Source organism: Ovis aries, chromosome 9, assembly GCF_016772045.2.
Source record: "Ovis aries strain OAR_USU_Benz2616 breed Rambouillet chromosome 9, ARS-UI_Ramb_v3.0, whole genome shotgun sequence".
NCBI classification, from domain to species: domain Eukaryota; kingdom Metazoa; phylum Chordata; class Mammalia; order Artiodactyla; family Bovidae; genus Ovis; species Ovis aries.
The window spans coordinates 22,921,736-22,947,488 of record NC_056062.1 but is presented as its reverse complement, the minus strand read 5'-3'; the positions used below and the strand labels follow the sequence as shown (position 1 = coordinate 22,947,488).

The window sequence follows — 25,753 nt, the reverse complement described above, 5'->3', positions numbered from 1 at the left end:
AGGGCATTTTTAACTCACTTCTGTCTGTATAATAGGTTCTAGGTTCATCCACCTCATCAGAACTAACTCAAATGCATTCATCTTTATGGCTGAGTAATACTCCACTGTGTATATGTACCACAACTTCTTTATCCATTCATCTGTCAGTGGACATCTCGGTTGCTTCCATGTTCCAGCTACTGTAAATTGAACAATGGGATACATGCATTTTTTCAACCCTGGTTTCCTCAGGGTATATGCTTAGGAGTGGGATTTCTGGGTTATATGGTGGTTTTATCCCTAGGTTTTTAGGTGTTAGTTCTAAAAGGTCTTGTAGGTCTTCATAGAACCATTCAACTTCAGCTTCTTCAGCGTTACTGGTTGGGGCATAGACCTGGATTACCATGATATTGAATGGTTTCCCTTGGAGACGAACAGAGATCATTCTGTCATTTTTGAGATTGCATCTAAGTACTGCATTTTGGACTCTTTTGTTGACCATGATGGCTACTCCATTTCTTCTGAGGGATTCCTGCCCACAGTAGTAGATATAATGGTCATCTGAGTTAAATTCACCCATTCCAGTCCATTTTAGTTCGCTGATTCCTAGAATGTTGACATTCACTCTTGCCGTCTCTTGTTTGACACTTCCAATTTGCCTTGATTCATGGACCTGACATTCCAGGTTCCTATGCAATACTGCTCTTTATAGCATCGAACCTTGCTTCTATCACCAGTCACATCTAGCGGAGATGATGGCATTCCAGTTGAGCTATTTCAAATCCTGCAAGATGATGCTGTGAAAGTGCTGCACTCAATATGCCAGCAAATTTGGAAAACTCAGCAGTGGCCACAGGACTGGAAAAGGTCTGTTTTCATTCCAGTCCCAAAGAAAGGCAATGCCAAAGAATGCTCAAACTACAGCACAATTGCACTCATCTCACATGCTAGTAAAGTAATGCTCAAAATTCTCCAAGCCAAGCTTCAGCAATATGTGAACCGTGAACTTCCTGATGTTCAAGCTGGTTTTAGAAAAGGCAGAGGAACCAGAGATCAAATCACCAACATCCGCTGGATCATGTAAAAAGCAAGAGAGTTCCAGAAAAACATCTATTTCTGCTTTATTGACTATGCCAAAGCCTTTGACTCTATGGATCACAATAAACTGTGGAAAATTCTGAAAGAGATGAGAATACAGACCACCTGACCTGCCTCTTGAGAAATCTGTATGCAGGTCAGGAAGCAACAGTTAGAACTGGACATGGAACAAGAGACTGGTTCCAAATAGGAAAAGGAGTACATCAAGGCTGTATATTGTCACCCTGCTTATTTAACTTCTATGCAGAGTACATCATGAGAAACGCTGGAGTGGAAGAAACACAAGCTGGAATCCAGATTGCCAGGAGAAATATCAATAACCTCAGATATGCAGATGACACCACCCTTATGGCAGAAAGTGAAGAGGAGCTAAAAAGCCTCTTGATGAAAGTGAAAGTGGAGAGTGAAAAAGTGGGCTTAAAGCTCAACATTCAGAAAATGAAGATCATGGCATCCGGTCCCATCACTTCATGGGAAATAGATGGGGAAAGAGTGGAAACAGTGTCAGACTTTATTTTGGGGGCTCCAAAATCACTGCAGATGGTGATTGCAGCCATGAAATTAAAAGACGCTTACTCCTTGGAAGAAAAGTTATGACCAACCTAGATAGCATATTCAAAAGCAGAGACATTACTTTGCTGACTAAGGTCCGTCTAGTCAAGGCTATGGTTTTTCCTGTCGTCATGTATGGATGTGAGAGTTGGACTGTGAAGAAAGCTGACCACCAAAGAATGATGCTTTTGAACTGTGGTGTTGGAGAAGACTCTTGAGAGTCCCTTGGACTGCAAGGAGATCCAACCAGTCCATTCTGAAGGAGATCAACCCTGGGATTTCTTTGGAGGGAATGATGCTAAAGCTGAAACTCCAGTACTTTGGCCACCTCATGTGAAGAGTTGACTTATTGGAAAAGACTCTGATGCTGAGAGGGATTGGGGGCAGGAGGAGAAGGGGACGACAGAGGATGAGATGGCTGGATGGCATCACTGACTCGATGGACGTGAATCTGAGTGAACTCCGGGAGTTGGTGATGGATAGGGAGGCCTGGAATGCTGCGATTCATGGGGTCGCAAAGAGTCGGACACGACTGAGGGACTGAACTGAACTGAACTGATCCCTAGTTTTTTAAGGAGTCTCCATAATGTCTTCCATACTGACTGTATCAATTTACATTCCCACCAGCAGTGCAAGAGAGTTCCCTTTCTCCACACCCTCTCCAGTGTTTATTGTTTGTAGACTTTTTGATGATGGCCATTCTGACTGGTGTCAGATGATACCTCATTGTGGTTTTGATTTGCATTTCTTTAATAATGAGTGATGTTTAGCATCTTTTCATGTGTTTGCTAGCCATCTGTATGTCTTTTTTGGAGAAATGCCTGTTTAGGTCTTCTCCCTACTTTTTGATTGGGTTGTTTGTTTTTCTAGCATTGAGTTGTATGAGCTGCTTGTATATTTTGGAAATTAATCCTTTGTCAGTTGTTTCATTTGCTATTATTTTCTCCCATTCTGAGGGTTGTCTTTTCATCTTGCTTACAGTTTCCTTTGCTGTGCAAAAGCTTTTAAGTTTAATCAGGTCCCACTTGTTCACTTTTGTTTTCATTTCCATTACTCTAGGAGGTGGGTCATAGAGGATCTTGCTATGAAGTGAGTCAGAAAGAGAAAGATAAATATCGTATTCTAATGCACAAATATGACATATAGAAAAATGGTACTGAAGAATTTATTTACAGGGCAGCAATGGAGAAACAGACATAGAGAATAGACTTATGGACATGGGAGAGGGGAGGAGAGGGTAGGATGTAAGAAAAGAGTAACACGGAAACTTACTTTACCATATGTAAAATAGACAGCCAACAAGAATTTGCTGTATGACTCAGGAAACTCAAACAGGGGCTCTGTATCAACCTAGAGGGGTGGGATGGGGAGGGAGATGGGAAGAAGGTTCAAAAGGAGGGGATATATGTATACCTATGGACTTCCCTGGTGGTTCAGACGGTAAAGCATCTGTCTACAATGCAGGAGACCTAGGTTCAATCCCTGGGTCGGGAAGATCCCCTGGAGAAGGAAATGGCAACCCACTCCAGTACTATTGCCTGGAAAATCCCATGGACAGAGGAGCCTGGTAGGCTAAAGTCCATGGGGTCACACAGAGTCAGACACAACTGAACGACTTCACTTTCACGGCTGATTTATGTTGAGGTTTGATAGAAAACAACAATATTCTGTAAGGCAATTATCCTTCAGTAAATAAATAAAATAAACAAATAAAAGTGTGAAGGTCATCAAAAGGAAGGAATGAGAAGCTGTCATATCCTCAAGGAGTCTAAAGGAGACATGAGAATTAATATAGTATCCTGGTTAAAAACTGAGGCAATTTGAATACAGAATAGACTGTCATTAATAGTAATCTATCAAAATTTGTTCATTAATCTCAATGAGTGTATCATACTAGTGTAAGATTTTCATAATAGGGGAAACTTGCGTGTAGGACATATTGGAACTCTGTACTATTTCACAATTTTTTTCTATAAAGATAAAACTGCTTTAAAATAAAAACTACATTCAACTAACTTTTTTAAGGGAAAAAAAAAGGAAAAGGCATTTTAACACTGAAAAAGTAAAAAGACACATGCTTGGAATAAAGAAAAGCTTTTGGCCCTAAATGAAATTAATGATAAAAACTCACTACATTTCTGTATATGTATTACAGATATGTAAATATATATGCAATTGCTACATATATATACTGCATATATTGCTAAATATATATAGATATATACATATCTATATGTATACATAGAGATATGTACACTACAGAAATGTGAGTTTTCATGTACATATAAATATCTCATAGTGGCCACAAGTTAAAATTTGTTTGCAAAGGAGCAAATCCCTTGCTCTTATTTTGAGTGAGGACACTGAGGCTGGGAGGCAGTGACTGGTAACATCAGTCGGGCTCCCTTCACGTGCAAATGGTCTTTGGGCAGAGCTTGCAGTGACTCAGGCCATTGGTGACCTGGTGCAGTGGAGACATCTTCCTCCCTGTTGACCATGGGAGGAAGGAGGGGAAGTGTGGAGCAGGAAATACTTTGGTCTAAGAATCAGACCTCCATTCTAGCCAAATTTACCAGCTGTCTGACCTTCGCTAAGTCATTGAAGCCACTGACACGTGGGCTTCAATTCGCCATATGACTCCAGTCAAAATGATGCGCTTGTCCTCAACAAATAACAAAGCAAGCATGGCCGTCAACTAGCAATGGCAATGACAGCTAGCATCTGAAAATAGTCTTCTCCACATTCAACACCACACCTTATCTTTTCTCCTCTGAGTATCACAACAGCCTGGAACACAGCCGAGCGTGTTTTTAGATATGAAAGTTTCAGCATACAAGAGATGGAAAACTTCCTGTGCCACAGGGCAGCTGGCTAAAAATAATGATATGGACTATAAACGATATTCAACACCCCCAAATCCGTGATTTTTCCATGAAGACAGAGGTGAAAGCATTTTGGAAAAACTTAGGGAAAGGGAGTTGTATTTATTAAGCACATACTACGTGCCAGGCTATATGCTGAAGGCATCACGTTGACCTTGTTTAGTCTTTAGGACCACAATCTGAGCCACGTGTCACTTCACAGATGCATTACGGAAATGAAGGTCATCCAGCAAGTCAGAGGCAGAGTGGAATTCACAGCATCTCTGTCTGACTTTGGGGCTCCACGCTCCCTTTAGAAAAATACCGAAATTGTGGCAGGGTCTAGGATGATAGATTTTTTGACAAAATGTGTTTTGGAAGGAGACATGGAAAACAGTTTATTACCTTTTGGAGCAGACAGAGGACAATGTGGTGACGATGTTTGAAGGGTCCATTTTCCTTCTGTTTAGAAGGTGAAGCTGACAGCTTCTTGAAAAATTGTGGTCCCCAAACAAATACCATTTGTGTATGTATATCGGAGAAGGCAATGGCACCTCACTCCAGTACTCTTGCCTGGAAAATCCCATGGATGGAGGAGCCTGGTGGGCTGCAGTCCATGGGGTCACGAAGAGTCAGACATGACTGAGCGACTTCACTTTCACTTTCATGCATTGGAGAAGGAAATGGCAACCCACTCCAGTGTTCTTGCCTTGAGAATCCCAGGGATGGGGGAGCCTGATGGGCTGCCATCTATGCAGTCGCATAGAGTCAGACACGGCTGAAGCGACTTAGCAGTAGCAATGTATGTATATATGGCTCAGACAGTAAAAAATCTGCCTACAATGCAAGAGATCCAGGTTTAATCCCTGGGTAGGGAAGATCCCCTGGAGAAGGAAATGGCAACCCACTCCAATATTCTTGCCTGGAAAACCCCATGGACAGAGGAGCCTGGAGGGCTACCATCCCTGATGTCACAGAGTCAGACACGACTGAGTGACTAACCTTTTTACATAAATATAATAATAATTTGTGTACGTATATATAAATATAAATAAGGAGATAATGAGGGACAGGGAGGCCTGGAGTGCTGCAGTCCATGGGGTCACATAAAATCAGATACAACTTAGCAACTGAACAACAATATATAAATACAAATACAAATATGAAAGGGCCTGTCTTCTCATCTGTCAAGTTCTGTCAATTTGCAGACACATTCTTCTGATCAATTCCTGTGAGCTGTCAGATGATCTGACAGTAATATCCAAGCAACATCCTTTTTTTTTTTTTTTTACCAGAAACTGCTTTGAAAAATTCACATTAAAAAAGCCAGGTTGCTTTGAAAAAAGATATAGAAAAAGAAAAATAAAGTAGGGTGAGGGTCTTATAAATTTTATTCAGTTAGTCCTAATATAATACTTTTCTTCTTATCTTGATGGCTTTGATATGTTAAAAATCTTAGGGAAAAAAATCCAGAGAATTTATGAAACTATATATATACCTAACATTGAGGAGACACAGGTACCAAATTATCAAAGATGGTTATATCATTGGGGAGGGGTAAGATTATAGGGATACATACTTTCTATATGGTCTCTTTTTAAAAAAGTTTAAAAATTTTTTGGCCACATTGCACAGCATATGGGATCTTAGTTCCTTAACCAGGGATCGAACCTACGCCCCCTGCCTTGGAAGCAGGGAGTCCTGACCACTGGACCACGAGGGGTTCCATGTGTTGTCTCTATCTTTGATGTTTGAATTTACATAATGGACAAGTAAGGCTTTAGTAATCAGAAAAAAAAAAAACCATGAAAAGGAAAAAGACTCTCAGAACAAGAACATTAGTGCCATCAATGCACTTTAAAAAGTTATATTAGAAATCATGGCAATTTTTATGGTACTTTATCTAACTGCAGCTATACAAATTAACACATAAATATATTGCCCTAGTAAAAACAAAGCTGTAGATAAGTCTCCTTGAGTAGTCTCTCCCCCTCAGACACACCACACACTACAAACCTGGTCCCTTTTCCCCTCTTGAGACTGCTGTGCATTCATACATACATTTCTATATTTTTATGTATGCACTATTTTTCATGCTCTTTAGTTACAAATTGATCAATTATGTTGTTCAGTTGCTAAGTCATGTCCAACTCTTTTAGACCCTATGGAGTGTAGCAGGCCGGGACTCCCTGTCCTTCTCTACCTCCTGGACTTTTCTCAGATTCATGTGCATTGAGTTAGTGATGCTGTCTAACCATCTCATCCTCTGCTGCCTCCTTCTCCTCCTGCTTTCAATCTTTCCCAACATCAGGGTCTTTTCCAATGAGTCAGCTCTTCACATCATGTTCATGGGTTCTTTGCATCACTGTTCACGGGGTTCTCACAGCAAGAATACTGGAGTGGTTTGCCATTCCCTCCTCCAGTGGACCATGTTTTGTCAGAACTCTTAACTATGACTCATCCATCTTGGGTGGTCCTGCATGGCATGGCTCATAGCGTCATTGAGTTACACAAGGTCCTTCGCCATGACAAAGCTGTGATCCGTGGAGAGGAAACTGACCATACCATGTTTATAGATCTAACATGTGTTTTTTCATGCAAACACTTATCTTGTAATTTCATGTTTGGTACAGAAATGGCTATCTCATTCTTTAAAATCTATTGATAAGCTTCCCATAGTGTTGGAATAGTTTCTTTTTAAAGATATTATTTTTGATGTGGACCATTTTAAAAGTCTTTATTCAATTCATTACAATACTCCTTTTGTTGTTTATATCCTGGTTTTTTGGCCCTGGGGTATATGGGATCTTAGTTCCCCTCACCAGGGGTCGAATCCATGACCCCTGCATTGGAGGGTGAAGTCTTAACCACTGGACCACCAGAGAAACCCCAGAATTATTTCTTGCAACAATAATTTAGGTTGCTTCCCATTTTGTCAGGAATCTGAAACAAGGTTTCAGATGTAATGATGTTGCTTTAAATTTACAATTTTAAAGCCTTGATAATAGCATACATATCATTTCTAGTTTGGAAGGGAAAATGGTAGTTATGGACTATTTTTTTTTAAAGATCGAAGATCAAAAGTTACTAGAGTTTGCCAAGGACACTAGAAAGAGTCAAAAACATTTTGCTTTGAGCAGCCTGAACCACAAGGGCGCTGAGGAACTCAATTACATTAAGAGGATCTTTAACAGAAAGCTTTGAAGTTTTTGCCTGTATATTAATGAGGCAGTGGATAAATGGGCAGCTGCAGTAGATGGTATTTACACGGGAAGTGGGTTCTGTCAGATGCATGACAGAAAACTAAGCAAAGAATTATGGCACGGCAGGGAGAGGTCATTATAAAGCCACAGAATTTTGATATTAAAAGATACTAGAAAAGGCAAGTCTAATCCTCTTTCACACAGAAGCAAAATCTGTGACCCACTTGGTTAAGTGATTTGCCCGAGGTTGGGAGGCAAAAACATTTCAAGCAGGTTTTCTCATTCCAAGGTGAGCTGAATTGTTTCCATTGGGAGGATTTCTCCAGCTTTTTCATGAAAGTCCCCTAGAGTGGAAGGTGCTGATGCCCCTGGGGTAGGTGGGTGGGTGAAAATGGGCTTGGGGTAGAGTGGGAATCACTGAGTACTTCTGGGTGTGCTGAGGACTTATTTTGAGCCAGACTTTGTGTTGTTTCATTTATCCTTCATTACGATTCTGATAGGAAACTGAGACTCAGAGAGGTGATTTGTAGTTAATTGAAGTCCAGCCCATAGCTGTCCATAGCTCATCCAGTAGTCACATACGGATGTGAGAGTTGGACCATAAAGAAAGCTGAGTACTGAAGAACTGATGCTTTTGAATTTTGGTGCTGGAGAAGACTCTTGAGAGTAACTTGGACTGCAAGGAGATCAAACCAGTCAATCCTAAAGGAAGTCAACCCTGAATATTCATTGGAAGGATAGATGCTGAAGCTAAAGCACCAATACTTTGGGTACTTGATGCAAAGAGCCAACTCATTGGAAAAGACCCTGATGCTGGGGAAGATTGGAGGCAGGAGAAGGGGATGACAGAGGATGAGATGGTTAAATTGCATCACCAACTCAATGGACATGAATTTGAGCAAACTCTGGGAGATAGTGGAGGACAGAGGAGCCTGGCGGGCTACAGTCCATGGTGTTGCAGAGGGTCAGACACCACTGAGCAACTGAGCATGTATGCACTATTCTGATAGGAAGCTGAGATTCAGACAGGGGAGTTCAATTGAAGTTAACTGAAGTCCAGCCCACAGTTGAAATCCTAGAGACCTAACTTTCAGAGTCATCCAGCATGAGTAACAATACATTCTGACATCTCGCTCCATCCCTAAAATGCCTGGGGCATTGCTCGGTGCTCAGAAGCCAGCACCTGGCCTCAGGCGGCCTGAATCACAGATGCACCAGGGGTCCCGGGCAGATTATTTTACTTCTTTGAGTCTCGGTTACTTGTTCTACAAAATGGGAACAATAAAAAAACTTCCTTTATAGATTTTCGTAAGAACTGCCTAACTGTAAGTTAGGTAATCCAGGGCAAATACACCGAGTAACACAGAATGTACGCTGGGCAGTTGATGAATGTTTAATACGCTTGAAATTAATCATTTTACTCCATTGTCTATCTGAGTTTATTTTTATATTCATTAAAACAAAAATCTTTCAATAAGGTTCAAACTCCAGAAAGACTATAGCTTCTTGCAGCCCAGGGACTCGCTGGGCTGTGCACACCCATCTCACCTCTCCCCAACCATGTACAGTGTGAAAGTGAAAGTCTGTAATGTCTGACTCTCTGCAACCGCATGGACTGTAACCCACCAAGCTCCTCTGTCCATGGGATACTCCAGACAGGAATACTGGAGTAGGTTAGCCATTCCCTTCTCCAGGGGATCTTTCTGATCCAAGGATCGAAATCGGGTCTCCTGCACTGCAGGAAGATTCTTTACCATCTGAGCCACGAGGGAAGCCCCAGTGTACAGTGTAGCTAGGGCAAAAAGCTGGGGCTATAAGGCCAAGTCCACATTCCTTAAATGTCATGCTGTGCCCTCCAGACTTGTGTCTGCGTTCCTCTTTAAGCTCACTCCTCACTGCAGTCTCCCATGCCCTTTACGCTCCAGCAATCTTGAGCTCCTTATAGCTCTCCAAACAAGCAGCACACTTCCGCATTTTCACACTTGCCTGCCTTTGCGTGGCTCAGCCTGGAAGGTGCTTTGTTATCTAATCTGATGCTGGCAAAGCTCCTGCTCTTCCTCAGACCCCATCTGCATATGGCCTCTTCTCCTGATGCTGCTCAACCACCCCCCGCCTCACCCCAAGCACTGACCGTGGGCACCAGGACTTCTGTGCCCCCTGCCTGTACTGCACTGTCCTGCAAAGTTGGTGGACTTGTTTCTCCCTTAGCGGAGTCTGAGGGCAGGGGCTGATTCTGTCTTGCCACAGCCTCACACGGTTCCTGGCACATAGTAGGTACACAAGGCCTGTTGACTAAACAACTTGGATTGCATCTTTCATAGCAATCCTTTATCTGGGTCAATGGGGATTACTGTGACACCAGAAACTGACCTTGATCATATCTTTCAGTTCTCTTTGGAGGGCCATTTTTGTTCTTCTCAGCACCTCTGGGCAGAAATATTGAGAACCAGAGTATAAAGTAGAAGATCTATGTGTAACTGGCACCAACCACCCTTGAAGCAGCGATAAAGAGGAATGGTGTGCATTCTTCCCTGCCTGCAAATTCCAGCCCTTCAGGTTAACCTGGTCTTTCTCCTGGGAGGAGACCTCAGTTTCCACCTCTTCTGCCCCTGTCAGCCTCCTGCTTAGCAGCTGTCCAATAGCTGCAGGTTACAACGCAGGGTCCTTGGCCAGTCCTTGCTTATTTTTCTAGCCTCCCCTCTACCCCTTTCAGCAATGCTAAATATCTTCTGGTTCTTCACACATAGAGCATCTTTATTTTTGTTCTCTCCTCTGCATACATTGACCTTTCCTGTTTTCTTTACCTCCTAATTGGTGTACAATTTTTATATAATAAAATTTACCATCTTGATAAATGTGAACAATCACGCTTACATACAGAACAACCAGATCACCCCACAAATCACCTCACCCTATGCTTTTCTGCATAGAACGATGCTATGCTTCTGTGCATGGGACAACAGAGGATGAGATGGTTGGATGGCATCACCAACTCGATGGACATGAGTTTGAACAAGCTCTGGGAGTTGGTGATGGACAGGGAAGCCTGGCATGCTGCTGTGCATGGGGTCGCAAAGAGTTATACACGACTGAGCGACTGAACTGAACTGATGCTTCTGTGCAATCCATCCACTCCCTCCATCCCTTATCCTAAGTGGCAATGACTTATCCCTTTTCTTTCCCTGTAATTTTTGCCTTCTCTAGATTGTCTTACAAATGGAATCAAGTATCTAATCTTCTGTGGCCTGGCTTCTTTCACTTGTCATATTGCATTGGAGATTCACAGATGCTGTTACATGTATTGGTGGTTTATTCCTTTTTACTGCTGAATAGGATTCTGCTGTGTTTGTCGTCTCCTTTTTAAGATCCAGCCTAAGAATCAGTTTCTCCCAGAAGTCTTCTCTGATCCAAGGGTTATACATTGTTTCTACGTTCCCACGGGATTCTTTCATCACAGCACACAGGGAGAAAACGTGTTTCAGTCATTCCCATATTCCTAACACAACACCTAATAGATGCTCAGATGCAAGGATGAATGTATCTCTCTTGAAGTGAAGTGACCTTAAAATAGGACATTTTTGATACTCTAATAATGATATGGGCTTCCCTGGTGGCTCAGACAGTAGAGAATCTGCTTGCAATGCAGGAGACCTGGGTTCGATCCCTGGGTTGGGAAGATCCCCTGGAGAAGGGAATGGCAACCCACTCCAGTATTCTTGCCTGGAGAATTCCATAGACAGAGGGGCCTGGTGGGCTACAGTCCATGGGGTCACAGAACAATGATATGGTCTCATTCCATTCTCACAACAGCCTGTGAAACTGGCACTGCTACACATCCTTTACAAAGCAAGAAGTCAAGTCATGCTAACTTGAATCCAAAACCTGGGGCTAAAAATACAGTGTGACAATGACATTCCTCTGTGACTTGAGTGGCTTGAGGACTTGAAATCTGTGTTTTGGTGGCAAATGTTCGTATTCTTTAACCTGTTCTCTATTTTAGCTCTGGTCAAGCCAGCAGCAAAAGAAAGGTAGTGTCCTGTTGGCTAAAACCCAAGCTCTTAGGTCAAACAAAATGGCGGTGGGACGGGCCAGTAGCTCACTGGTCCTTGAGAAGAGGCTAATTCGTTCCAGACGGCTGGGGTTGGTGGGGAAACTGCGGGCAGTCGGCTCGCATGAAGCAGCACTGACGCTGCATCTGACGGGAGCCCGGCCACAGGCGGAGAAAGATGGAGAGCAGATTTTAAAGGACTTGGGTTTAATTGTCGCTCAACCAGCTGTCTCTCAGCTGGGAAAATTCATCTGACAAACTGTAAATAACTAACATCAGTCCCCAGAATGCACAGCGGTCAGGGGTCCAGGTCTGGGATCAGGATGCAGAATGGTAATGACATTGGTGATGAAAACTGAGTCCCTTTTTCCCCTAATTCTGCATGCAGTCTGTCACTCCTGCGAAGACGAGGAGGGAATTAAATTCAACTCACGTGGGCCAGTCGATCAAATCTGGCAAAGAGCTCGTTGAGCATCCTGACCAGCTCCTGAGCAGACAAGGTCGTGGAGAGGTTGGTAAATCCTTTAACATCTGCAAAAAGAATACTAGACAACAGGGAAGGGATGGGGAGGGGGAAGAGAGTACATTAATACTTGAATCTATCTTGGGAGAAACATCCCCATTCAAGCAAACCAACTGTGGCCTGAGATGTTAGCTCTCCTTGCCAGGGGAGTCTCAAGGTATTACTCAGTGTTTACCAAACATTTCAGCAGACAGTCCACCCAGGGATTCAGGAAGGACAAGAAGGCAAGAGAAAGCCCTTCTTCCTGTGCAGGACTGTGGAGCGCTGGTAACGTGAACAACCCAAAAGGCGAAGTTTTCAGTAGTGAAGTGAAAGTCACTCACTCGTGTCTGACTCTTTGTAACCCCCTGGAATTCTCCAGGCCAGAATACTGGAGAGTGTAGCCTTTCCTTTCTCCAGGGGATCTTCCCAACCCAGGGATCGAACCCTGGTCTCCTGCATTGCAGGTGGATTCTTTATCAACTGAGCTATGAGAGAAGCCCCAGAATAGATGAATTTATTGTGGAAAACAAACTGAAGCCTTATGAATTATCCTTGCAAATGCAGATGTCATGAACACAGAGCGTAATGGACACAGGGACAAAAGAATGCAAAACCACTTATCTCCAGTCCGATGACATATGCTCTATCCCAAACTGCAGGCACATAGAGTTACGATGTTTTTTAAAATTGAGGAAATAAATAGCAAGCCTGGGAGACCTTTGGCAGAATAATAATGACTTCTATGAAATGCATATTTACTAAGAATTTCAGTTAGCTGAGGTTTTATCCTATGCATATTGCTTGGTGGAAGGGGAGGGGTGGTCCTTGAAAGCCTTATCAAAGCAAGGCACTGTATGAGTGCTGTCTTAGTCAAGCCACCCAGTTAGCCCGTGGGGAAGGCACTGTTCATCCATCCCAATGTGAAGATCAGGAACTTTTGCCCAACATTCACTGGTAGCCCATGGCAGAGTTGGGATTGTCCTTGAGGCTGAACTGCATGGTGAGGTACTACTCCGCCCACCTAACACACCATCTCAGGGATCAATTCAGCCTCAGGGGTACCTCTGAGAGGAAGGATGAACGTCAGAGAGGGCACCGTATTTTCTTGATTCTCGTGTTTTTACCAAATCTGAAACTGACTGCATCTTTGCAATGTGTCACACTTTTTGGTTACTTTTCTTAGTGTTGCATAAAATAATGGTGAGTTTTACCACCAGTGTGACTTAGTTTTAATGAGATAGCTGAATCGGTCAGAAGGCCCCGTGGAATGTGCATGGACTTACATTGGTCATCCCTGGTATTCAGTGGTTCTTAAAGTTGTCTCCATTACAAACGCCTTTAAGAATCTGATAGAAGTTATGGATTTTAGCTCCTAAAAAATGTGCAAGTATTCCAAATTTTGCACTTGATTTCAAGGGATTTTTACTTTCCCGGAAGCCCACTCAGGGACTCATTAGGAATCCTTAGATCTCAATGTTTAAAAATATTTATTTCCTTTTATTTATTTATACTGGATCTTAGTCGTGGCAGATGGCATCTTCGATCTTTGTTGCAGTATGCAGGGTCTTTAGCTGTGGCATGTGGGGTCTCGTTCCCTGACCAGGGATCAAACCCAGGCTCTCCTTGGGAGCTCAGAGTCTTAACCACTGAACCACCAAGGAAGTCCCCTTTAGATATCAATTGAAAAGCTATTGCTTTAATTAATCAGTTAATGCCTTAATCATTTAAGCAAATATTTATGTGACCCGCTACACACTGTGCTAGAAAATTGTATTAAATGATAAAGAATGCCCAGTACCTGTCCTCAAGATCCTCAGAGGATGGGGAATGGAGTTGGGCAGTCAAAGAGAAAGACAAAAACAGCACAGGCAATGACTGCTGTAATGGAAAAACTCGTGGAGGGGCTTGACCAGCCACTGGAGGATCAGGAGTTTCCTAGTGAAGCAAAGTCCAGGGGGAGTCTTGAATGACCGAGGGCAGGGGTCCCCAGCCTCTGGGATCTGAGGCCTGGTGATGTGCGGTGGAGCTGATGTAATAATAATAGAAATAAAGTGCACAATAAAGGGAATGCACTTGAATCATTCAAAACCATCCCCTGTCCATGCCCTGGTCTGTGGAAAAACTGTCTTCCACGAAACTGGTCCTTGGTGCCAAGAAGGTTGGGGACTGCTGCTCTAGAGGACTTGATGGTAAAGTGAATAAGAGAATGGGTGCTCTTGGCAAGAGATCAGCACATACCAGGGTCTGGTTGGAGAATGAGCAAACGTACCATGGTTCTGCAAGAATTCAAAGACAGCTTGTCAAAGGGTAGTACTGAGCAAGGAAGGTGGGAAGAGGAGAGGGAGAAGGGAGAGAAAGAGGGAGAGAAGGAGGGAGGAAGGGAGGGAGAGAGAGGAGCTCAGAGGAGAGAGCAGAGGAATAATAAAGAAGGGCTGGATGAGCCAGGTTGATGAATACACTTTTTCCTGACCACGACAGAAAGCGAGTGAAGGGTTTTAAGCACAGGAATGATACCTTTCGGTTCTTCCTGTGTGAGGCTTCCTCTGCAAGCGTCACCGCACTGCTACGGTCCTCTACAGGTTTCTGGTGGTATAGCATCTGGTCATGTGCATAGGATTTGTGTCTAGACAGACTGGGGTTCCAATCCCAGGTCAATCACTTATGAATACTATGAACTTCTCCAAGCCTTTGTCTACTGGAGATCATTTCAGTACCTACTTCATTGGTAGGTAGCGAGTGTTTAGCACAGTGCCTGGCATAGTAAGTGCCCCATAAATGTGTCAGCTCTTGGCATCATTATTGTACAAAAGTACACTATAATTGAATGGTTGAATGGAAGAGAGAGAGACAAGCAATGAGATAGAAGAAAATCTGACTATTAACTGGATTATTTATCACCTGAAGTTAAAAGAATTCCTAACTGTGGGCAAAAGCCTGAAACAACATTAGCAGCAATCCTCAGAATAGACTGTGGACTTGATTCAGTTCTAGGAGTTCTACAAGTATGAACGCATTCATTCCTCATAAAACCCTATGAGGGAGGATCTAGGATGATCTTCTCCGTTTTACAGATAAGGAAGCTGAAGCCTGAGTAACTTGGCAACACACATGAAGAGCTGGGGTTTGAACCAGACAGCCTGGCTCTGGAAACTTTACTCTTTTTAAAAAAGCTTTTGGCCATGCCACGTATCATGTGGGTCCCCAATCACGGATCGAATCCACATCCCCTGCATTAGAAGCACAGACTCTTAACCACTGGACAGCCAGGGAGTCTACGCTCTTTACCTCTATAGTCTGCTGCTGCTGCTGCTGCTAAGTCGCTTCAGTCGTGTCTGACACTGGGCGACCCCAGAGACAGCAGCTCACCAGGCTCCCCCGTCCCTGGGATTCTCCAGGCAAGAACACTGGAGTGGGTTGCCATTTCCTTCTCCAATGCATGAAAGTGAAAAGTGAAAGTGAAGTCGCTCAGTCGTGTCTGACTCTTCGTGACCCCATGGACCATAGCCCACCAGGCTCCTCCATCCATGGGATTTTCCAAGCAAGAGTACTGGAGTGAGGTGCCACTGCCTTCTCTATATAGTATGCTACCTTTGAAATAAACCATCATCCTCACACACACGGGAAGTGGAAGGGTCCAGAGACCGTCTAGTAGAACTGCTCACTTTATGGATCTATTTGCCCCAAACTACCAATATCTGTCTATGGAAGGAATGGTTCATTCATTCATTTAATAGCTAATTAATTAAATGCCTACTATGTGTCAGATCCTGGAGATACAATGGAGAGAAGAAAGTATAATCACAGCCCTTATGGAACAAGGAGCCTACTGAAAGAAATAGAATCCTTAAGAACAAAGGGCATAAAGGTTTCAGACATGCTCAGGGTTTGAGCAGCATCATTTTTGTGTGTGGTCTTCTGAACACATGTTGCTTTATGCACCTGTGTCTGTACAGGGTGCGCCTGCTCCCTGGCACAGCTTTCTTTCCTTTTACTATCTACTGAAATATTTTGTATTAATGCTTGTATATGCGATCTAGGAAAAGGTACTGATGAACCTATCTGCAAAGCAGAAATAGAGACATAGTCATACAGAACAAACGTATGGACACCAAGGGCGGAAATGGGAGTGGGATGAAATGGGAGATTAGAATTGACATATATAAACTATTAATGAAAGTGAAAGTGAAAGTTGCTCAATCGTGTCTGACTCTTTGCGACCCCATGGACTATACAGTCCATGGAATTCTCCAGGCCAGAATACTGGAGTGGGTAGTCTTTCTCTTTTCCAAGGGATCTTCCCAACCCAGGGATCGAACCTAGGTCTCCTGCAACTACTGAGACCCGAGGGCCCTAGAGCCCGAGCTCGGCAACAAGAGAAGCCACCACAACGAGAAGCCCAGGCGCCCCGACTAGAGAGTAAGCCCTGCTCGCTGCAACTAGAGAACAGCCTGAGCAGCAGTGAAGACCCAGGACAGCCATAAGTCAATAAACAAAACCCTTTTTAAAATGGTCCACCTTAAAAAACAATCTTTGGAAAAAATAAAACAAAATCCTAGTTGTCCTTTAAGACCCCATTCATATGCTAAGATTCACCTTTGATGGAGATTTCCCCAAGCATAGCTGGTCACCACACTCTCGCTCTTTGCCTAGCCTGTGGGCTCCTCTGTCAGGGCACTAATCCCCTAATCACATGTCCTAGGTGTGCTCCATCCATAGGTAAAGAACAGGAAGAGCGGCGTCACCTCTGTATCCCAAACCTTAGCGCGTGGTGGGCCTCATAAAATATTCCCTGAATTGAAACAACAGAAATCTTCAGAATTAAATCTTCCTTCCTCTGAGTGGTCATGACCACCCCTGGGATTCCCTGGAACCTGCTCAGAAATGCAGAATCTCAGGCCCCATCCCAGACCCTCTGGGTCAGAATCGAACAAGAGGTTAACAAGAGCCCCAGGTGATTTTTGCGCATGCTTAGTTATGCAATAAATTTGTCGAATAAAAGATAAGAAGAAACCAATGCCCTGGTTCTCACTTTATTGTTCATTCTGCTAACGCCAGGTGCTGGACTCAAGATCAGATCTATTGACTCTAAATATCAGCTTGTAACCTTCCAAGGTGAATATACAGAAGAGGCCATATTAATTGTCAGATCTAATTTGCTTCCATAAGTTGTTCATTTGGCTGAAAAAAATTAGTCACTCTGCAAATACTGTCCTCAAGGATGCTTAGCTGAATTCACTAGACTCATTAGGAACATGAGCTGTGTGTAGACTTTTCTTCTAACCTGTGTTTTTGGGAAGGTTATTTAACCTCTTTGAGCTTCCATTTTCTTGATAATAAAGCAGAGATCATGCAAGCTACTCTTCAAGGTTATTCCACTTATAAATATCATTTATATCACTTATAAATAACAGTGTAGTCCTCAATAAGTGGAGGGTATGTAACTCCTTGTGAAAATTTTTGGGAATTGGAGAGATGGCCACTCAAATAGACCTTCAAAGCCAAGTTTTCTAGCTCCACTCAATTGCATTTTGTTTATGCTGAAACCAAGCAGGTCCCTGTGGAGCTCCTGGGCACAAAAGCCTTTCTGTGTCCCCCATTTCTTGATTACAAAAAATACGGTCCATTCAGCCTCTGTGACTTTCCCTGAGTTTCAAAGGGCAGGCTCAAACAATTACTAACTAGGGAAGAGATGGGATGCAAAGACCAGGGAGGAGCAGTTAAGAAACAATAGTGTAAGGTATTGGGGCAGGGTCCTGGTTCCCCCTTAGGGGATACACGCAACAATATCTTTGAGCTGTTTGAAGCCCCCACCATGTAGAAGTTAACAGTATGACCACAAGCATGGAGACCCCAAATTGGTTAAAACCAGAAGGTTGATGATGCTCACGCCCACTTACTTCCCCACCAGTGGATCGGAAGAGTATCCATCAGCTGATCACACCCTCTTTGAGCTGTAAGACTCCTCACTGCCCCCTCCAGGTCAGCACACATTGTTTTGAGGGCAGCAGCCCACTGTGGCCCCCTTGGCTTAACAAAGCAATAAAGCAATTCTTTTCTACTTCACCCAAAATTCTGTCTCCAAGAATTAATTCAGTGTCTGAGTACAGAGGCTGGATTCAGCTTCAAAGTGATGATTGCCCACTTTGACAAGCCTGGCTGGGAAGAAGCAGCCATCAAGAAATTGAGTGGACTGAGTTATGTGAGCATAGGTGCAAATGTTCATGCTATGGGGTTGGGGGCAAGAGGAAGGGAGCTAGGGAGCTCGGGCAGAAAAGCTAACTGTCCACCAAATCCACACCTCCTAGTCACTAGCAAAGGCCACTAGCAGGGGCTCTGGCCCTCTCGTATCAGGGTGGGGCCATGTAATCAGGTTCCATCAATGGAATCTGAGCAGACTGATACGTGCCATTTCTGGGCCAAGTGTTATAAAAGCAGGTATGCCTTTTCTCTCCAAGAACAGAGTGGTGAGAACGTTGACACCCATATGAAATGTAGGGGCCTTTATCCCTGAATCACCCACTGACCAGGGTATATAAGCCAGGAGGAAACTGTGTGGACAAATTATATTGAATTTATATCACTGAAACTGACAGGTTATTTGATAGAGCATTACCCTAACTAGCACAAGAAGAGTCTTAAATATATGGGGAGTAAGGAAAGAGAAATAGAACTGGACAGATGGGACTGGAAGCCCAAGTGGTTTGCCATAAAAAGCCGAGTAGCCAGGTGGAGCTCCAGAACAGAGCTGATGAAGTCTCAGATGTTTATAGCTGAAATCGACTTGACAGTCCAAATGTTTTGTCCATTTCAAGCAGCTAGGCTTTTGAATTAGGGAAACGGAGATCTAGAAAGATGAAATGATGCAGGAGATGAGTGCCTCGTAGAAAGTGCTCTGGGATGTGTGCAAACCTGGAGCTGCTGGCCGCAGTCACCCTGGGATACTCATGTCCCCAAGCACGGCTCCTCTACCACTCCTTATCAGGACAGGATGCAATGAGCTGTATGAAATATAACTGAGCTGGACATTTAGAGCAGACTATTTTTAGGGAAAGGTCACAACATAAAAACTACATAAAAGCAACCGAGAAGAAAGAATGATCCAGGTGGGTTGCCTGGAAGACAGTGACAGGATGAGAACTACATTTCAGAAATGCCACCTTCCTGCACTGGGTGTGCTCTGGGGGCCAGGGTAAGGCTGTCCTCCTCTGCTTTTTTCTTTTTTAATCTCCGGTCCTATTTTAGTTTTCAGTAGCCTTGTTGTGGGCAGGAGAGGCTTCACTGCCCTGCGCTGAGAGCATCTTCCCAGGACCTGCAGGCCATGGGCATCTAGCCATCAATGCCTCTATGAACAGCAGGGAGGGGCGCCTCCAGCCGCCAGGATCTTTGCGCATTCTTCTCCCATTAGAAGCGGCTCCTTCACCGATAGCTCAGGCTGCTGGAGAATGTAGGGCAGCAAACTCAATCTTAATTTAGTGTGGCTCCAAGTTCTGGAAAGGAGTCTGGAGCACAAAAGCTCGGTTCGATGGCTGAAAATAAACGGGTGAGGTGCAGAGAGCAGAAGTAACTTAAGTTGTCCTCCACTAAGGGAAGTCCTGGAAATTGATTAATGGGGAAGGAACCCCAAACGTGTTACTTATTGAACTTAAAGCTCCCAAGTATGTTGATATGGGCATGTAGGCTTCTTTATATTTTTATTTGTAAATATTTACTTCTATATATTTTTAGGGTGATTTTTTCTCTCCTCTTTCTCCATGGTGACATTACTTTTGTAATTTGTCATACACCTATTTTAAAATATGCCATGTTTCATTACAGTTATACTTCATTAAATTACATATCATTATACTTATATATGGGCTTCCCAGGTGGCACTAGCGGTAAAGAACTTGCCTGCCAATGCAGGAGATACAAGAGACATGGGTTTGATCCCTGGGTTGGGATGATCCGTTGAAGGAGGGCATGGCAACCCACTTCAGTATTTTTGCCTGAAGAATCCCATGGACAGAGAAGCCTGGCAAGTTACAGTCCATGGGGTCACAGAGAGTGGGACACAACTGAAGTGACTGAGCATGTATGCATGCATGCTTATACATAAATCATTATGCTATGTCAATACATACTTCATGTCATATATATCAAATATTTATTATATGTTTTGTATTTTTCGTATTTATATCTCATTGTTCTGCCTTCACTTGCGCTGATTCCTCTGTCCAGGATTCCTTTCCTTGGTTTTTTCATTTGGCTGACTCAACTTCAAAGAAGCAAATAAGAATCATCTCATCTAGGAATGTTTCTCTACCCACCTCCATCCCCATTCCAGGCCTTCTTCTTTGTATGGTCTCTTATCATCCTTTGCTTATTTTAATAATAGAACCTCACACTGGATTATAGTTATTGGTACTGCCCTGAGCCTGTTCTGCAACTGGTATTGATGGGTTCCCATTGACTGTGGGACCAGTTCCTTGATCTGGATTGTATCTTTTGTTAGAGTTACTGTTTGACAAGGGGCTCTTTGCAAAGTCATGCATCTAAACCAGTGTATCTCAATTCTTGGTTAAGTATCTGAATGACCCATACTTTAAAAACACCCTCTAAAGGGTGGTGTTAGAATCAAGCTTTCTGTCAGACTTACTTTCACACGAGTACCCTGGCACACCAGAAAAACACCCAGAGATGCTGGTAAGAAGGAAAAGTTGTTCTTCCGTTCTACCGAAGTTAGGAGGAAAGGAACTAAGAAGGTACACTGGTGATTTTTAGAGCTGGTCAACCTAGAGATTTCCCCCAGTGCTTGGGAAATTCCCACCCTATGATATTTGCTGGGAGGGAGACACAATTTTACTGGACAAGCTGAAAAGTTAGATTGTCTGCTTCCTGGTTACTTTTGGGGAATGACTGGGGCTCAGCCAATTGGACACACACATGTGCCTCAGGCTTGCTTAACTTGAGATGCAAAGAGGTGGGGTCAGGGTGGGGGGTGGCTCAGAGGCAGCCAGATCCAGACTCTGGGGCTGCAGGAGGAACGCTGTGTGCAGGGGTGGAGTCTGGGACAGGGCTGGTAGCGCAGGAAATGGATTCTTCAGGAACAGCGGGAGCAGCCCTTGTCCTTACTGGCCCAGTGCCCTGCTGGGATGTTGGCTGGTGCTTTCAACTTCATTCTGGCCCATTTCCTGAGCCTGCCTCTCCATCCTTCCCCAGTTGACTCTGGGGGCCACCACGTGGCCTTTCACTACATTTCCTTTACAACAGCCAGGGTTGGAGTCTTTATTTATTTTTTTTTTAAAAAGCATCAGTTTTCACTTATTTCAATTCAGAGAATAAAAATTGACTTGATTTATCTTTTATTCATTTGCTATTTAAAAAGGTATGACTATGACCTGGAACCAATTACTAATAAGCATTTAAGAATTTTAACTTATAAAATATTACTAAGATATTAAATATCCTATACAAAATTTCCATAAATATGTCTGTAAGTAAACTTTATATGAACCAAGGAAAAGAGAAACTATTTTTTGCTTATTTTGAGTTATAAAAAAATAAGACCTTAAAACCAACATATGCTGCTCCACATTTACAAGTGATGCTGTTTTACAAATTTTTCAGCTCATGGACTTTAACAGGGTTGGATTCTTTTTCGCTTGCAACCATGAAAATGTCTGAAACAATCTACAATATGCTTAATGCTCTATGATACGCTTACACCCATCCTTCGCTTTGTATGTATCTTCACTGACATAATCTGTATAAACCACTATAAGGTGGCTGTTAAAATGCCCAGTTTACAGAGAAAGATCCTGAGATGCAGGAATGTAAATTGCCCACAGTCATACACAAGGAAGAGGGAGAACTGGCATTCTAAACTGGTCTGCCTCATCAAAGGGCTGCCCTGGTGGCTCAGACAGTAAAAAATCCACCTGTGATGCAATAGGTACCACTTCCATCTCTGGGTTGGGAAGATCCCCGGGAGAAGGGAATGGCTACCATTCCTTTGGGAGGACACTCCAGTATTCTTGCCTGGAGAATTCCATGGACAGAGAAGACTGGTGGGCTATAGTACGGGGTTCATGTCCATGAGGTTGCAAAGACTCGGACACGACTGAGCGACTAACACTTTCATTTTTTCACTGCCTCATTAAGGAGCCGCCAATCCCGCCCCTCTGATTTTCACTACATACCATATCGTCTGGCACAGAGGAGGCACTGATGGATGGATGCATGGGTGAAGCAATAATAGATGGTTGGGTGGATGGATGGATGAGTGGGTGGGGCCAAAAATATATTTGCAAAACAAAAATAAGCTGTAATCCTTTTTTGTATTGTTTTAAAGACACTTATGGGACTTCCCTGGTGGCATAGATAGTAAAGAATCCACCTGCAATGTGGGAGACCTAAGTTCAGTCCCTCGGTGGGGAAGATCCCCTGGAGAAGAGAATGGCTACCCACTCCAGTATTCTTGCCTGGAGAATCCCATGAACAGAGGAGCCTGGTGGGCTACAGTCCATGGGGTTGCAAAGAGTCGGACACAACTTAGTGACTAAACAAACAAATCTCTGTAGGTCGCTCAGCAAGAGCTTTGTGCATTAGGGAAGCCCCCTGACCTGATGAAGCCTCAGCGTACTGATCTGAATGGGGAATCAAAAGACCCATTTTTTGTTGTTATAAAACAGCCTATGGGAACATGCTCAGAGCCTTGCGTTGTATGTGAGGTTCTAATACTTTAGTGTATCTCATAAATTCACCAGTTAGAAACAGTGGTGATGAGCATGGATGAGGAGGAACCAGGACTACAGCTCAGCTCAGAAGGGAGCCCTGAATGGGACATTCACAGCCCGTCACGACTTGACCCTTGTCTGCCAAGGTAGATGGGCTTGTTCCAGACAAGTCTGGGCATAGATAGGAATCTACACGATGGAAGTGACTTGGCATGCATTAGAAATATAAAGAAGGGATGTATGCAATTGCTCCTGAAGCCTCCAGATCATATTCTGGAATCATTTTTTCCCATAAAAGTATAAAAAGCTCTTGTCTTTCCTACTCAAAATGTAAAGGCAAGCAAGTCTGCTGCAGGGGAGCCAGGCAAGAGGTTGATTAGCAAATATAACTGCATTTCTCTGACATTATTCTGGAGGCTCAATTTGGAAGTGTAAAACTCTCTGATGAATAATCACTAGTTAATGAGTTAATCAATCACATGAAGCAAGGCGCTGACATTTAGGCAGACAGAAATCACGGCGGTGAGGTGAGAGCAGCCAGGGCAGAGACCGAGGTGGGAGTCTTGTTGCTCACCTGACATTCTCATAACGATGGATGTAGATCCGGTGGAACTGATGCTGCAGGTGCTCGTCTTCCACGTTGGTCATATCGTTGATCATCTCCAGGACAACAAAACGAGGAAGCACGGACAGCACAAGTCGCTCCTGTGACAAACCAACACAAGGGTGAGAACTAAAGTATTGCTGCCGTATCAGTCAACAAAGGACATTAGAGCCATCAAGACATGAGATTACAGCTGCCCGGACAGTGAGCCCTGAGGGAACTCAGGATGGAGACAAAGGAGCTGCCCACTGCCAAGCCCATCTAGCAGTCAAGTGGCTGTAGCAACCCTGGACCATGCACCCTGAGGAAATTCCCATGAGGAAACACAGGATACTTGCCCCAGAGAGCGGAACTGCCTATCAAAAGCATGATTTCAATGAGCCCAGATGCTTGTATCTTCCCTTACATAGAAAAGCACCAAATTCCTTAAGGAGAGATGTTTGATTTTCTTTTGTTAACAGTAATCCTTTGATGTTCCAACTACCTGGCCTCTTGTTGCAAAAACTTATATATCCTGGCTCCCCCATCCACCCTTGCCTCTTAGAAACAGTTTTCTGAGCATGTCTGAGATGCTGTGTTCCAGGCTTGAAATCCTCAGAAAGTCTGCTGAATAAAACACAACTGTTAGGGGAGTGGGTACATTTCCTCGATTCTGACTCATCACAACAAAAATTTGAAGCGACGGACGTTAAAGCCCTCCGCGTGTCATAGCTCTCGGACAGTGTTACAGCTCCATGTTATAGCTCCATTTTATTTAGAAAATAAAAGGAAAATACATCCTCAAGGCATGAGGGCATGCCTGGAGCCAGGGTGAGGAATCCCGCCCGTGGCAAAGGTCATGAGGAAGGAGGCCTGACATACGCAAACGTGGGATCAGGCCTCAGGGGTCCCCCTGGACATTCTCAAGCATCTACCCCCAAAACCAGAGTCTGCCTACCTTACTGCATTATGCTTTCACCTACACTTCTGACATTACGGGGGGCTGTCCCCCACCACCTCTCTCTGAGAAGGAGCTAACTTAGAGCTCCAGTTAATAAATCTCCTGGGCGTAACAAGAGTGTTTCAGTCCAAAAACTCCTCTGATGGCTCTCTAGCCTGCCTGAGAAGTTTATCTGGCCACATGTGATTGTTCACAGCCTCCCAACCGTGAGAGGCACGAGATGCCATAAACTTTCTAAATACAGATTCTTGTGAGAAGTTAGAAAATTATTAGTACAGTATTAGTGAGTTAGTTAGAAATTATACCAGTGGAGGGTTTCATTGTTGAGCCAATATTTGCTGCTAAGACTCCATATCCCTTGCCCCTTATACACACTAATTGATATAACTAGCATATAGGACAAATAAGTATGAACCTTGATATTAATCACATTAGACCTTAGACTAAGTAAATTCTTTTCTTGATTATAGCCCACTGCACCTTTGCTCTGTAGGAATGCAATTTTATCTGGTGCCTTCGGAGGGTGGTGCCTGACTTAAGAAAAATCACCTTTGGAGAAAATAAGTTTTCTGGTTTACTAATCATCATCAGAAAGGGTCATAAAATGTTAGCAGGCCTCTTGGCCAGAAGATGATGTAAATCACCTGGAACTTTGTATATCGGAAGGAATGCAGAAAGAAAGTGTGGTTTCAATAAGGGTCAGGACTGCTGACCGTGCGTGACTTTGTATTTTCCATTTATCTCTATGTATGACTTAAAGTATAAAAGCAGCCCTGGAAAATAAAGAAATGGACCAGTTCCTGGAAAGACTGGTTTCTCCCATGTCGTCTTTTCTCGTTCTCTCCTTTTCAGGCTGAATTCCCATCTGGAGCACAGAGGCTCTCCATGTCTACTTATTTGCCCTGGCTTCTAAGACCCACGCGAGAGGGAGCCCAAGGCGGAGCACCCTCCACTATTCAAGCAGACACCGGTGGCCTACGTAGACTGTGCAAGCCCCTTGTCTCAGGGTTTTATTGGTTTTCTGCGTAAACCAAGTTATTCAGCATCTTTTCTCTTCTATTTTCTCTCCTCTCTCTCACTACACTATTCTTCCCTAATCTCTCTTTCTATCTCGAATTAAATAATTCTTTCCTAATCACCAACTCCATCTCTGCTTTGAATTACCCTGGCTTCACTGGGGCTGGACCCTGGCAAGGGCATGCCGACCCAAAAGACACAAAGAGAAGACAGAGAGAGAAAGAGACAAAC

The 25,753-nt window shown here is 43.6% G+C and overlaps 1 protein-coding gene across 3 annotated transcripts in view; it reads right to left on the bottom strand.

The window, feature by feature from the left end:
* The window catches only part of ADCY8 (adenylate cyclase 8), a 235,114-nt gene that overhangs the window by 136,226 nt on the left and 73,135 nt on the right, over positions 1-25,753 (bottom strand). For all 3 annotated transcript variants that reach the window (XM_027972893.3, XM_027972894.3, XM_027972895.3), the window contains exons 3-4: positions 23,536-23,666; positions 12,175-12,286 (exon numbers count right to left, since the gene is read on the bottom strand). In XM_027972893.3, the coding sequence (XP_027828694.1) occupies positions 12,175-12,286; positions 23,536-23,666 (243 nt within the window). The remainder of the gene's footprint in view (positions 1-12,174; positions 12,287-23,535; positions 23,667-25,753) is intronic.